Genomic DNA, 16,189 nt, shown 5'->3' with positions numbered 1-16,189 from the left:
ATGCAATCATAAAGGATAAATTATATCCTCCCCCGAAACATCTTCCTGGCACACAAGCTCTCTCTGTGCAGCAACCCCCCTGTCTCTCCCCCTCTGACCCTTACTTGTATGGCCAGAAGCCCAGCACCCTGGGAAGGAGCACCATGGAAGCACTTTGAAGTAGACAGACATTTGAATGCTGCACTGAGTCAGCCATTCATACTCACGGGGCATGGCTCTGTTGGAGGGGTATTTGCTGTTTGATAAAAAGCCAGTAAGTCTTAAAGGGATAAATGAGATTCAGAAACATATGACTTCTCGGTGGAAGGTAAAAGAAACCCAGTCATTTAGGAAAAGCCATTGCTATTTTAAAATCTATTCAATACAGCGATGGACGCAGTAGAAGGGGTTATAAATAAACAATAAATCATGCAATTATTACTGTTTGAATTTTGGCAAGATCATAAAAAGAGCAGGGGTATAATCAGGAAATAATAGAAAAGATCTGCAAGGCACCCCTGCAATTAGTGATAAACAGAACTTGGCTCCGATCTGGACTCCCAATATGGCTCTCATTAGAGAGCTCTGGGACCTGTTCCTGGGCAGACCTCTAGCTTGGGGAGAAGTGAGGTAACCAAAATGTCAGTGCACATACACACACACACACACACACACACACACACACCTCTATTCAGATAATCTTTTACTCTAGTATTATAACCACCTGGGCTGAAATGACTACCTTATGCCCAGGGAAGACCAGTCCATGGTCTTCCGAAACTCTAATTGAGATGTTTCCGTTTCTCAGCTTTTTGACTCTTTCCTCTGTCAGACCATAAACACACACACATGCACATGCACTTACACACAGGCACTAGCAACGGGCGCCTTCACTCATTTTTCCTCGCCTCTTTCCTTTCACATCCTTTTATTAATGGTACCTCTTAAAGAGATAAATGCCCCCACACAAGTGATACCACTTAAACAGATAAATAGTGCACGCTGGAGAGACACGGAGAGCATGAGGGAAAACCCTGTCTTATTAGACTGGAAACAGACACACTATATTAATGCAAAAAATCAGCATATGGTTCTAATAGGCTTTCTTAAAATGATTTATCAGCTGTGATTAAGCCCTCAACCAGCATGTCTATCTTCATAAATAAAGCAAAAGTGCACCTTGCTCTCAAATGTATCTGCAGTATCTTATTACCCAGCCCTGGACCATGCACTCCATTTATAACACGGCTCTGGGGAGCCAGGAATTTGTGTGCAGCACAAAGTGTGTGCTCTGTAGAGGCTGCCAAGATTTAGGACTCTTATCTCAGAGATAGTCTTACTAAAAATCCATTATAATGAAGGTTTATCCCCTCTCTCTGTGCCGTGGAGCTCCGCATCGCTGAAATATGAACAGGTAATTAAAAGGATATGCTTGATTTTACAATGAGCCCAGTGACACAGAATCACCAAACAGCTGTTGGGAAAGGCATTTGGCAGGAGGAACAGGTTACCTCTGCCAGGGGGTGGCGGGTAGAAAAAGAGGACCACTTTAAAAATCAGACTGGGTCTTTTTCTTCTTTTCCATGCCAAGGAGGCGCGACTGCAAATATCAGTCATCTTTGCCCGGACTTCATTCTGAAGCTGGGTAATATGTCAAACGGTCTCAGCGGCAAACTTGAAAGTGAAGGAGTTCACAAACACCCTGGGCAAGGAATGAGGAAGGAAGTGCCTTGACTTCGCAAGGAAAGTGCAGGAAGTCGGAGAAAATGTGTGACCTCCTAAGTCGTACCTGGATGTTTGAAAACTGCCCAGTCAACCATTTCATACTCATGGGGCATGGCTCTGTTGGAGTGGTATTTACTGCCTGATAAAAAGTCAGGAAGTCTAGGAGGATGAGCTGAACGGATCCCCCACAAAGCATCTAAGCAAAGCATTTTAGTGACTAACTTCCTTTCAAGCCATTCCTAGAACACACAGAGCTCCATTCACCCTCCTCCTTCTAACAGCAGCCTCAGGCAGAGATCAGAAACACCCATGTGCCCTGCTCTCTGTGAGCCTCTCTGGCCTTTCTCTCCACGGTCACATCAGGTTGACCAAAGCACAAGTGTGAGATCTCGCTACTCCTTTATAACGACAGGTGATGCTACATGATTTAGGCAGGTTTGCTGTGGCATGGTGAGATATTTGTCGAAAGGCAGTAGACTGTAGGATGGGAAAAATGTAAAATCTCATAAGAGAAAACATGCTTGGACTATTCCATCAGGGTTGTTAACAAATTGTTTTGCCTGTGAAAAGCGCAGTGGCTCAGGTGAGGAGCGTGCTGGTAGCTGTCGTCTGGGAGTGTTCAAGCCATTAGAAGAGCAGCACTAATGAGGTCAAAGCCGCTCCTCTCTCCCACCATCAATTGTATTTTGGTCCCTACACATCTCTCACCACTAATGGTGAGTCAACTCTAAGTTCACACCCAGCAGATAGGCAAATCCACGGTATCCCTGTCACAATCAAGGGGCAGCAGATGTCTGCTAAAGCTGGTGTTGAACTGGGCAACTGGACATTGTAGGGGATCCTAGGTGATGGTCAGAGTAATGAGGAATATTCATAGGCCGGAGTGCCCACTTTGCCTAATCATGTGCTCCTGTAGGTGCACTGTTGTGATACAAATAAAGACAACTCTAACAGAGACCTGGAAAAGGAGCTATTCCCCTCCTCCTGCTGTGCAGGGATGAGACGCTCTTTCTGGAAGCAAGGTCTCCACTGTGTTGCTATCTCTGTGAATATGGACTTTGGATTTCTGTTCCTAAGACCCCTTTTTGGATGATTCTTTCAGTCAACATCAGAAGAACATCCAAAGTGAGTGCTGACATAATATGTGAATGTAACACCATCTACCTGAAACTAGCTTTATTTTCTAATTTCCAGATCTCCACAAATGGAACTACATATGTTTCTAACTCCAAGGTTATAAGCTACTGGTAAGAAAGTGAAGTCATGCATGATTTTAGAGACTGGTGGAATGGAGTCTTGATCTCTTGCCCTCGTCCTGAATCCGGGCAACACTGTGCATTACTTCTCCACAGCCCACTTCTGGGTTGTTGCCAATCACACCGGAAGTGCTGGAGTCCATTTTCCAGGGGAAAGAACAGCACAGATATATCATAGTGCATATCTCACTTGGGCACATCCCACTGCAAAAAGGGCTTCCAGGTCTCTGGACTGCCTTGTTTCCTTCCAGCTACTTGGGCACTAACTAAGTGGGGCTAGAAGGGTGGGGCTCCCACGCACTCCAGGTTCTAGAGCTCTGCAATTGTAGGCTCGACCTGGAAAGGACGGCAATGCCTAGGCAGCCGTGCCAACAAGTCCAGCAATAGTCTCATGTTCATAAATCCTCTGAGAAAGTTCCTAAGCTGTGTGCATAACAAATCACACCGGGAGAAGCCAGGAAAGGGACGACTTCTTTGAGAGCAGATGTTTTTCAAAATGCCCAGCGAAGCATCATCTGTAGTCAATCAATCTGACAGCCACCCGAAACATGATTGTTTTTCTTCTCTGGGGACATGACTGCTTGCAGAGCCTGAATAAACCTCCACCCAAACACAAAGCCACACCGGGCACCAACTTAGGCCGTTCTGGTCAGCACTGTGATCAACTTTCAGAGTTTTCATAAAACAGGTGGTGCACTCTGCATGTAACTCAGATCCCAGGGATGCCTGTGGCTAGAGCCACACTCATTCCAAAATATAGGGGTTCGCCTGGCTTCACGGAGAAGACTGGGGAAGCCCCCACAGTGCCAATGACTGCAGAGTTGGCAGGTGGGACTAGCCTGCCGCCTAGGCCCAAAACTTTCCAATAAAACAGCTCACATTCGCCATTAGGTCAAATGTTAAAAAATTCATCTACCTACACAACAGTCTAAGCTTACCAACACGAGTTCATTAGAAAATAGTTGCTTAGAGGCAATCTGAGTAAAGCTTCTGGCATTCTATTTGATTCTGGAAACAAATGAGAGAGCTGGCCTTGTCTGAAAAGTCAGAAGTTCAAACAGGTTAAAAAGAGTCTTTTAGCCCAGCTAGTGTGGCTCAGTGGTTGAGTGGCAACTCATGAACCAGGAGGTCATGGTTCGATTCCAGGTCAGGGCACATGCCCAGGTTGCGGGCTCGATCTACAATAGCAGGTATGCAGGAGGCAGCCAATCAATGATTCTCTCTCATTCACGTTTCTATCTCTCCCACTCCCTTCCTCTCTCTCTAAAATCAATAAAAACATGTATTAAAAAAAGTCCTTTATATCTCAAAAGGCAAAGAACGAAGGGAAGCCCAGCAATGTTCTGAAAAAGACCACAGTCAATAGCTCATCATACCTGGGATCCGAGGACCATCCCAGCCAAAAAATGAGGATCAAGCGGGTGACACTGTGCGTATCTGACCACCTCTTCATCCAACCAGCTGGTGAGCCCCTCTGGTTCATCAGAATAGTTAGTTCCCGAAAGTGTAGGAAGGTGGTACAATTAATTTAGAGGGAAAGCACTGACATTTTATAAACCTTCCTAGGCCTTTGGGCTCTGGGGGTAGTTGAGTAAAGCACACAGAAAATGTTCCTTTGGGTTCTGATGTGAAAATCCGTAATTGCACCACAAGTTTGAGTTGACAGCCAACGTGCTGGAAATCTGGACAGGAGGAATGCATGGAATCCCAGTTCCTGGCCTCAGCCTTATCAATATGGAAATAACTTAACAACACACAAATGCTAAAAACAGGGTTCCCAGAGCAAATCACTCCCATACCTGCTCTTAATGTTCACCTGGATTTATGAGATGACGGAGGCAGGGACTCTTGCAACCATTATATTATTTTCCTTTTCCCTTTTTACAATGTCAGTTTCTGCTCCCATCTCTGTGAGGGGCCCAGGCTTACTCGATTCTTAGCGGCAGATGCTCACTGTGTCGTCTAACATTTGGTCCAATTTTCCAAATTTGGGGTGGGTGTTTTCTGCCTAGAACGAAAGCTTCCTCTTTTAGTCATTTTGTTTTAATCTGGCCCAGAAAACAGATCTGTTTTCCTGCTTGCCTTGGGAATGCAGGGCCTCACAGAGGACAGCACGGTTTCCTCTGCAGATGCCTCGGTCCGCTGCCCCCAGGTACACACTGCCTCTGTGCCTATCTGGTATGTTGGAAGTCCTGAATACTCAAAGCTGGGCATAGATGCCTTCAGAAGACCGCGTCCATTCACTGTTGTGATTCCATTTGGGTTAATACCTTGAAATCCCAGTCTGGTTTGCCTGCCTCCAGATGGGTAAGAAGTGATTTTAATGAGCTGAGAACCCAACCCAACCTGGAACAGAAAAATCATGCTGCTGAGAAAGTCTCCTCCTGGGAAAAGCTGTCCCTTCCTGGGTCCATAACACTGAGCTTCATAATTGTTTTAGCGAAGATTCTCCCAGCCAAATGATTCAATTGAGCTAATTGTCAACTACAGTAAGGCTGCCTGCTGGGAAGGCGGCCCAAACAAGAGGTCCTCATAGCCCCAGTCTGGGTTGATTGTTGTCCCTGGGGAACTTCAGGGCTCCACCATGTTTTTGCTATTTTTTGTTTCTTTTCTTGGTAAATTTTTTAGTGCCCCTCCCCCATCCCTGCTTTGGTTCTTTAAAATACATTCCATGTATAGAATGTTGTAGAATCAAGGCTATATTTAACATCTTTCACACAACAGACTTTCTTTCATACCTATGACATCCCACACCAACACTTCTACCTTTTAACAGTGACAATATTTGAAGGAACTTTTAACTGCAAATGACAGCAAGCAGCTTCAAGAAGACATTTTTTAAACTTTTAAATATTTCTGTTAAAAAATGCATTCCATTTTATAATGATACTTAATGTGAAGCATTTCTTTAAAGTTAGGCTGGAGGCCAAAAAACTTCCTTGGAATTTGCAGCAATAAATAACCCAGTAGGAAGTGATGATGGTCTAGACTTGAGGTGATGGAAATGGAAAATACAGAGAAGATATGAGGACTCTTTCCTAGGAAAGTTGACTGGACTGAGTGAATGGGGCACAGGAGGGTGGGGGAGGCAAGCTGACTGCTGTGGTGAGTGAGTGATTAGCCTCTGTCAGAACCAGGCGAGTCAGACGGGGCACTGAGTTTGCACTGGAAATCTCTGAAGACAGTTCTGGGCAAGTTGAGTTCGAAACAGAGTGTTATATTCCAATGAGAATGTCAGTAACAGCTGGAGGTTAGAGATAAATATTAAAGTCCAACATAAGGGCTAGATGTATAGGTAAAGGAATTGTCTGGGTGGAGTTGGTTGTTAAGCTATGAGAAGGTGTGAATTCTCTGAACAGAAAGTGTAAACAGAAACCACCTGTGAGTGGATACAACCAAAAGACAAGGCAGCAGAAGCAGAACAGAGAGGTGGGGAAAACGCCAGAACATGTCACTCCTGCCCCTGGCTCTCCTTACTGAGTGCCTATCAACTAACTCTCTTTCCTGATAGTTTGTTCCCCTGTATTTAAAATGGGGACGACAGTACTGGCTTAACCACCTATAATTATTCCCTGTTAGTGAAGGGACCAAAATCAAGTGATCATTAATAACAAGTTCAAAATGTCATATGTGCATCTGAATATGCTTCTCATGAATATGATCATTACCATGTTCAGTCACAACTGAACAGGAAATACTGGTGCAAGAGAACATGGTTTTATTCCACAAAATCTTCAACACAAATAGAGAAGTTCTGCCAATCAATGTCCATTTTCCTCTAGCAATCTTCATGTTATATGGTAAAAAGGGAAAACCGTTCCAATCTCTTATACTTCATAGCTCCAAGTGGAAACAAGTACCTCTTATGAGAATACCCATCACAGCCAGGAGTAAATCTAAAACCTTTCTAACTCAAACTTGAGCCTGTGAGACCCTTGTGACCAGTATTTAAAAAGACCTCAGCTATCCCAGCCGGCATGGCTCAGTGGTTGAGCGTAGACTTATGAATCCAGAGATTATGGTTCCATTCCCTGTCAAGGCACATGGTTGCGGGCTCAATCCCTAGTAGGGTGCGGGCAGGAGGCAGCCAATCAATGATTCTCTCTCATCATTGATGGTTTCTCTCTCTCTCTCTCTCTCTCTCTCTCTCTCTCTCTCTCTCTCTCCCTTTCCCTCTCCCTCCCTCTCTTCCTTCCTCTCTGAAATCAATAAAAATATTTTTAAGAGAGACCCCAGCCTTGCCAGAATAAATGTCATGTGATAGCAAATCCTATCTAATAAAAGAGAAACATGGTAATTGGTGTACGACTGCTACCCTTCCCATTGGCTAATCAGGGCAATATGCAAATTAACTTCCAGCCAAGATGGCGGCCGGCAGCCAGGCAGCTTGAAACTAACATGAGGCTTGCTTGCTTCAGTGACGGAGGACTCCAATGTTCCCCGCCTGCTGCTGCAGGCCTCTGAGCTGCAACTCTAAGCAACTATGTAACAAATATAGAAACTAAACAAAACCCCAGAAACCTGCTTTAGTCCGCCGCCGGGCTTCAGCCAGCAGGATCGCAACATTGTAAGCAAAGGCCAGAAACCTACTTTCAGCAGCGGAGGCCTAAGAGTTGGAGCCAAGACTCAAAGCTAAAGCTGGCCCAGAATAAAAAAAAAAAAAGAAAAAATGGAGGGGTTGGGAGCTTCAGTCACCCCCAGCCTGAAAACAGCCCTCAGCCCCTCACCCAGACTGGCCAGGCACCCCAGTGGGGACCCCCACCCTGAAGGGTGTGTGACCAGCTGCAAACAGCCATCATCCCCTCACCCAGGCTGGCCAAGCACCCCAGTGGGGACCCCCACCCTGATCCAGGACACCCTTCAGGGCAAACCAGCCGGCACCCACCCGTGCACCAGGCCTCTACCCTATATAGTAAAAGGGTAATATGCCTCCCAGCACCGGGCCTCCTGGCACCAGGATCAGTGTGACAGAGGGCAGCGCCCCAACCCCCTGATTGCCCTGCAGCTCTGTGTGTGACAGGGGGCGGGGACACAACCTCCCTATCCACCCTGCTCTGTTCATGACAGGGGAAGGTGCCCCAACCCCCTGATCAGCCCTGCTGTGTGCCTGATAGGGGGGAGCTTCCCAACCCCCTGATTGCTCTGCAGCTGTGTGTGTGACAGGGTGCGGCGCCCCAACCACCCCCACCACCACCACCACGGGCCCTGCTCTGTGTGTGACGGGGTAGAGCCATAACCTCCCCATCGGCCCTGCGCTGAGTGTGAGAGTGGCGGCGCCCCAACCCCCTGATCAGCCCTGCTCTGTGGGTGATAGAGGGCAGCGCCCCAACCCCCTGATGGGTCCTGCTCTGTGCGTGACAGGGCACAGAGCCCCAACCCCCCTGATGGGCCCTGCTCTGTGAGTTACAGGGGGCAGTGCCCCAACCCCCTGATTGGCCCTGCTCTGTGTGTGAGAGTGGGTGACGCCGCAACCTCCCCATCGACCCTGCCTTGAGTGTGACAGGGGACGGTGCCCCAACCCCCCAATCAGCCCTACCCTGAGCGTGACTGAGGGTGGCATCGCAACCTTCCGATCGCCCTGCTCTGTGCATGACAGGGGGCGGCGCCCCAACTCCCCAATCGGCCCTGCTCTGAGCCCCACCAGGGGCTGCACCTAGGGATTGGGCCTGCCCTCTGCCACCTGGGAGCAGGCCTAAGCCAGCAGGTCGTTATCTCCCGAGGGGTCCCAGACTTCGAGAGGGCACAGGCTGGGCTGAGAGACCCCTCCCCACCACGAGTGCACAAATTTTTGTGCACCAGGCCTCTAGTATATATATAAAACCCATGATAAGAAAACTTAATTGCTCAATACTGAACTCAGAGAACAATAACACCTGCCACTCACAGGCAGAGAGACATTCATCTGCAATTACTGCCACCACCACTGCTGCTGAAGGCAGAGCCATGAACTGCCAAATGATTTAGCACTGGAAATTAGATCCTCAGCCTTAAGAGGTAAGACATGTTTTCTTTAGTGTGGAACTTAGGCCATGAGGACTCATCCATTAAGGTCCAAATTATCCAAATATACAAATTCTCCATGGGAGGAGAGGGACAACCCCCCCAGTGCCCCTCTTAGTCAGAATTCCTCTAAGTCATGGGCCTTCCCTCGTCACCCATGTCGAACATATTGATAGATGTGCTCACTCTTTGCAAGGTAATAAGCAATGCATTTTGCCACTTTGAGGATACTCTGACTTTCCACAAAACAAAATAGTTTTATAAAACAAAAACTACAAGTTTATTTTATTCCCCACTCCATTTTAAAATCGAGGCAGTGCCTCAGATAACATCATGAGTCACTGACATATATGGAAATAGATACCAACTCTTGCTAATCTCTTTTAAGACTGTCCTCATTAATCCTAAATCCTGGGGAACTAAGGCACATGAAATAGCTTCCAGTTTATCTGTTTGCTGTTTAGTTGTTTGCCGGAGTGGGATATGAAGACCAAGTCAATTTCTCTTTTCCAGTGTCAAATTCCACCTAAGTTGAGGGCATATTTTAAACCTATAAGGAGAAAGCTATAGTGTACTAAAATGGGAAGAAAAAAATCCTTATAAGGGTTAGGATTTCCAGTTATTTGGGTAGAGGGAGAAATAGGTTGTCTCTCATAACATTGCCAGTTCCTTTTCAACCATGCTGATAAAAACAAAACCAAAAAATCCCAAAAGATCAAAAACAGTCTCATCCACTACAATTTAACAAGCATGGTGACATTTTAAATACTCGGATAAAACCAAGTTTAGGTTTCAGGATATTCTTTCCTCCAGACTTCTGGGGGCAGGGGGATAGCTTTACACAAATATCATAGAAAACATAACACAACCGGAAACATGCAGCTGTTGCAAGTCTGCTCAATTCTGTGTCTTTTCTTTTCCATCCAGCGCCACTCACACCTTCCCCAGAGAGCAGCCAGGCCAGCTAGTGGCTGATAGAGCAAGACTGTGTAGGAAAGCAAAGCAAAGCAAAGCAAAGCGCCTCCCTCTCTGTATCCTCTCTCCCCCAAGAGCTGGTGGTGTCGGGTAACATGATTTCCAGGTACAGAATTTAATCAGATTGAGCAGCCTACTCCACTGAGCTGAGACTGACCCGGCCTTGCCCTGTTCTGTGACTCCTGTTGAGCTGGGATGCAAGATCTTAAGATTGTAGCTTGTCCCTTGTTCCCATGTGTTAAACAGTCAATACCCTCTGGGAATAGACTGCACTTTTCATCATTTGGGTAGGAATTCTAGCGCATGGAAATGTCCTAATTTGCTATTGCTGCATCAGCATAATGAGTCAGATTTAGGTCCTATGGGAGAATAACAACACTTAGCACTTATACCAGCACTTTTCATCTTCAGGGTCTTTAACCACGTTGGGCTGGGATGTTAGATCTCTCTCAGGAAGACAAAGGAGTTAATCTCTAGTCCTTTCAACTCCCCTTCCTTTCTTACACATGCACACACGTACACTTGCACAAAGCTGTTATCAGATGGCGAAGCTTTCTCTGGCTTCCTAGATTTGCATTAGTCAATCTTAATAAAAAAGAAATCAAATGTAAAAGGTTAATTCACCCTCCTCTTTCTTTCTTTCTTTTTTTTAATAATCTTTCTCCCCCTTTAATATGGAACACAAAATCAGCATCCCAACTGCCAGTTGTTGGACTCCATTCAGCATTACTGAAAGGGGTCCCATACTTGACTTGAATCTTCATGCCTCATGATCTTGTGTCATTGCTGGCCACTGAGGAGAGTTGAATGCCCTGTATTGGAAGATTCTGGAGGACTCTGCCAAGTTCCATGTTCAGACCTTTTCCTTACTTCATTTCCTTATTGGTTCTCTACTTGGAATATTGTTTTCCCCAACACATACCTGGTTCAGGCCTTCTCCTCCTTCTTTCAGGTCTCTACCACATGTCCAATCACCAGCCATGCCCTCCCTCACCACCCTGTGCCCCTTCCCTGCCATATTTTTCTCCTTAGCACTTATCTTCTGACAAGTTATACATTTTCTTGTCTTTACTTGCTTCTTGTTTGTCTTGCCCACTAGGAGTAAGTTACCTGAAGGCAAGATTGTTTTATTTTCTTCTCACCAGCTTTCATCAGTAGTATATTCACCAATGCCTTGCACAGTGCCTGGCAAGTGGTGGGCACTTGACAATTTTTCTTGAATGGATAAATAATGAACAATAGTTTCTCATCTGTTTTAGGACATGAACTAGCCTGATTTGTAAGCCAGAGGCAAGTTTAATTTTTTTTTTAAATAATCCTCACTCGAGAATATTTTTTCCATTGATTTTCTTAAAGAAAATGAAAAGGAGGGGGAGAGATAGAAAAAGAAACATTGATGTGAGAGAGACATATTGATTGGTTGCCTCCTACATGCACCCTGACTGGGGCAGGGGATCAAGCCTGCAATGGAGGTGTGTGCCCGTGACCAGAACTGAACCCAAGACCAGTCCACAAGCCAACACTCTAACCACTGAGCCAAATCCGTTAGGGCCAACTTTAAATTTATGATGCCTGCTAGTGAGGGAAGCTTTTCCAAGGGGCAAAGTCTCTTATTAAAGAGTTTTGAAGCTCTGAACTTACACTAACACAGAAAACTGAGACAATTGTAAAATGTGTTGCTTGCTATTTATGATATGGATATAGACACTGGGGCTTTTTCTAGTGGCAATGGCCTACCTCTAGCCTGTCCTCCCTGTATGCACACAGTGGGATACTTTTGGTAACGTGTTAGGGATAGTCTATAGAACGTAATTTTCCCCATTGTACAGCCACATGGGAGAAGCAAAGATCAACTCTCTATTTACTCTTTACTAGATCAAACTACAGCTAGAAATTTAAAGGTACAGGGAATGACCACCTCAATCTTTGAACTATTTTGTATAAAGTACTTAGAAAGTTCTAGCAAGACTTTATAAGCAAATTCTTCAGATCAATTCATCCATCTTCCACTTTACCAAAACTTGCTGAGGAAATGAATGCAAATCTTTTCTTAAAAGACAAGGAGGAAAAGAAATCAGAAGAGAGCTGTGGATATAGAAAGAAAAAGAAATGATTATCTGAATGTGGAGCCAAAGGGAAGGAGAACATAGTGCTCAGTATAATCAGGTATGCATTAAATAAAGAGCTGTATTCCTACCTGTTAAGCAGGGAACAAATAAATGAAGTGGGAGCGGGGGTTGGCAGTGTGCCAAGGATGTTGGTAGCTGGAGAAATGTGGTCCAATGGTGGATAAGACTATACTGGCAGATTGGAGAGCATCCCCTCCTCATCCCTCCACCCTGTTGCTTCCAAAGAAATTCTAGAGCAGAAGCCATCAATACAGCCCATTTGGATGAGTCACCGAGTCACCATGCAATGGGCCTTAAGAAGGTGCCCTCTTGTGGAGCCATTGGTACCCGAGGTTTGATTTGGCCCATCTGGTTTAAACAAGGCAAGGGAAGAGGATACCTCAACAGCCTTCCAGGGCGTGCAAGTGACATGGGGGGATGAGACAGTGACCTAATGAGAGGTCTGCCCCCAAACCATGGGGAAATCTGGCTGTAGGATCCCCACCAGTACATACCCATCAAGAAATCATCACATGGCTAAGAGCGACATTTAAAAGAGAAAATACAACTATAATAGTCTGCTTTTTCAACTTTGCTTGCCTAATTATCTTCATTTTTAAAGCTTAATTATTTATACTCTTTTTCAACTCATAAAAGAAATGTATAGCATGAAAATGTTTCTTAAATTAAAAATCTGGACCAGGGGAAATATAAACTGGAATTGAAAGTCTAGTCTTGGAGGAAGTAAAATGCCCTCATGACCATGTTCTACCAAGTTCTCAAAGGTAAGCAGTAAGTTTGGCTTATGTTAACCAAGCAGTCAAAGTGAAAAGAGAAACAGAACTGGTTACATGATTCTCAGGTCCATGAGAAAAAAATGTTTCAGTTCCTCAGGGGGAGCAAACTATTTCCTGGAATTCAGATCTGCAAGAATTTCCTCCCATGGGACTTCATATAGGAGATCATGAGTACTATATAATGGAGACCACCTAAAATCACAGCCCTACCATGGGCTTCCTAAAGCTGTCCTTGGTAAATGTCTTTAGGAAAAGCAAAGGCATCCACTTCAGTTAAATCCACTCTATCAGAAATGAAGACAGAATGTATCACGTAAACACCTTTCATATAGTTCAGTATAACCTAAAACTCTAACCTCGACTAGCTTGAGGCATGAATTAACTTAGTCCTTCAGTCTTTTACATATGCCATGCCTATCAGGAGAGCTAAATTTACTACTCAACCAGGGGAAATTTACTCAAGTGTTTGGTTTGGGGCTCTTCTTCTCCCTTGCTATTTTTATAGGTTGTTTTTTTTTAAGAAATTTATTTCTAGTGGAATGAAATATAGAATATGCGCCTTTTATTTTCATTGTGTTAATTTTTTAAGTGCTTAGAACAGTGTCTGGGAAATAAATGCTAAATAAGTGTTTGCTTAGAAAAAGAAAAAAGGCCCTTCCTATCACTGAGGTGGTAGGGATAGAGGCATCAAGTATGAATGACAAATTAATTATAAACAAATAAAATGAGTTGACGGAGATTTTATATCCCTCTTACTGTAACCTTCACCTATTCTCCTGGTTTTTTCCTAAAGCAGTATGGGCTGAATATAAGCCTTTGACTATTTTGATGTGAGAACATGACATGAAAAACCTGGTGGAGGGGGATTATTAAAATTTCACATAGAGGAGGATTCAAAGGTTTTGAAACACTTAGGGAAACATCAGAGCCTTTTAAAATTTCTTCTCCGGATGAAACAGCTGGAACTTCAGAATCCATTACAACCTAGCTGGTCCTTCCTGCCAACCAACTTTCACATTTTAAGACTGTTCATGGAATGTGCCTAATTTGTTGTTTCGTACATTTTGGGCACTCAATAATGCTCTATAAAAACAATGAAAAAATACTAAAATGCTTCATTATCACACTTACTTATGACTTCATTTCCTTTCCTTAATCTTATAAAGTAATTGGAAAATGCCAGCACAACATTACAATAAAACTTGAATATGTTCTGGGGGGATTCGTAAAGTGGATTTTCTACACTTTCCATACCTCCAGTTAACTTATTTATCTTAATAACAACAGATGTTCCATAATATAACTAGGAAGTTATATTTTCCTCAAAAGCCAGTGTGAACATGGTAGAGATCTATTGGGCAGATTATAGACATCAAAGTTAAAACCTGGGTCAAAAATTAGAGAAACCTCCTTTAATATGGCTATAATTTTTCACCTGTTGTCTTTGACTCTTGTAAGGCTTGCTATTAAATATTTAGGAAAACAACTAGTTTTGAACAGAAAATGTCTGTGAGTTTATCTGACTCAGATTCAAGAATCAGGTGGTGTGTTGTTTTTTATTTGTTTGTTGTTGTTTTTTGGTTTGAATTTAGTATTTCAGATATCAGTTTTTTCCATGATTTTTCTAGCTTCAGGTTCTATCACAATCAGGGATTAATCCTTTTTTAAAACAAAACAAAACATTAAACGGACATTTGCAAATGGATAAAATACTGTTTAAGGGCCAGGCCACATTAGCAATCAACCTGCAGTGCCATTCATTTCCACCGAGAGTTTCCACCAGGTGCTGGAGGAGGCACCTCTCGAGGTGTCCATCCCAGCAAACCTACCCGCTTGCTGCTCTCCTCCTCCTGAGCCTTCCTGAACTCATGCTCTAGGGAGCAATCCAGCTCATTGAAGAGTCCCACTTCCTCGCAGTTCTTCAGGAATCTCGTTGGGGTCGGAGTCTGATCTGAAAACAGAGACCGAGTGATCATTCATGGGATCTTTTCCTCAAAAGCCAGTGGAAAGCCTGTATTCAATTCACAACTCCCCTCCCTTCACCTTTAGATGCCAACTGGCCACCCATAATCTCCCAGCCCTTTAAATAAAGTGAGAATATGAAAGAAAATTAAACCATAAATCCCAAAGGGGGAACATGGTGTGTAGTTGGCTATAGTAGGTAAGGGATTTCCAAGCCTCCCTCCAGACAATTTGGGGAGGTGTCACCCTTGAGTTGCTGGGTCTATTTCACTGGAATTACACTGCAATGTGTGGAATGACTTTTTTCTAACTGGAAAAAATATTTAACTAAAATCAGCCAAAAAATCTGCTGAGCCCATGATAAGCCTAATTTCACGGGGCTGGGAGGAAAAGGGATTTTGTAGATTTTTATATCAAACAAAGAGAAATATACAGACATGTGAATTCCTTTTCCGTAAAGGAGGACAATATAGCAATTCCCTCATTTTGAGAGTCATAGAGAATGATGAAAGGCTCCAAGTCAAATACATTCAACTCCTAACCCATTAAAAATATAATAATTAATTTTAGTTTTCTTTGCTACAGCTAAAAGAATGTTCTGAGAATATTCTTTAAAAGGAATAAAATTTCTTTCCTATTTGGACTGTCTAGAGCAGCGGTCGCCAACCTTTCGGACCTCATGAACCACCAATTGGTGACCGCTGCTACAAAGGTTTCCTTAAACTAGCCGTCGCCAACCTCTCGGGCCTCATGGATCACTGGTCTAGAGAACTTATTACTTTGAAAACTGGAGGATCTCAAGCCACTATTTGTGACTTAATATTTGCCCATTTTACAAACTACTTACTCACAACATTCTCTATAATCTAGATCTCACAGATCCTGTGAGATAAGTAGGGTGTATATTATTTTAGAAATGGAGAAATTAGTTAAGTAACTTGAACAAGCTCACAAAAATTGTAACCATCTTATCACTATGAAGTCCTCTTTTACCTACAAACTTAATCCCTCCTCAGTCTGAATCCTGAGCTTTGACCAGACTCTCACAGCTCCAAAGAACTCTGTTGTATGTGTAAGAGACAACACTGACAACCCAGAAATCTAGATTTGAAAGTGCGTGATCTGGGGGAAATTATCTCAGTTCTCTAGACCTCATAGTCTTCATCTTTTAAATCAAGTTCTAAAGTTACATGATTTTGTGAATCCTAAAATCACCATTGTAATGGGTTCCCTTCAAACAGCACAGTCATTAGGCCAAAGAAACATATGACCATTTAAAGGACAGCGAAATGGGAATATAAGTAACAGCTGGTTAGGCACTATATATTAGGCCAGATATAAAGGCTATACAGATAAAGGGGCTTTCTGAATAGAAGGTGTAAGTAGA

The 16,189-nt window shown here is 43.8% G+C and overlaps 1 protein-coding gene across 1 annotated transcript in view; it reads right to left on the bottom strand.

Annotated features, from left to right (window-relative positions):
- Positions 1-16,189, bottom strand: part of CREB5 (cAMP responsive element binding protein 5) — a gene marked incomplete at its 5' end in the record, with an annotated part of 325,398 nt that overhangs the window by 294,949 nt on the left and 14,260 nt on the right. Inside the window, one exon of the mRNA XM_081102754.1 lies at positions 14,670-14,791. Within this exon, the coding sequence (XP_080958880.1) occupies positions 14,670-14,791 (122 nt within the window). The remainder of the gene's footprint in view (positions 1-14,669; positions 14,792-16,189) is intronic.

This window comes from Myotis nattereri (assembly GCF_964212035.1).
Source record: "Myotis nattereri genome assembly, chromosome: 11".
NCBI classification, from domain to species: Eukaryota; Metazoa; Chordata; class Mammalia; order Chiroptera; family Vespertilionidae; genus Myotis; species Myotis nattereri.
Note: the sequence above shows the minus strand (reverse complement) of the source record. Positions and strands in the feature narration are given on the sequence as shown.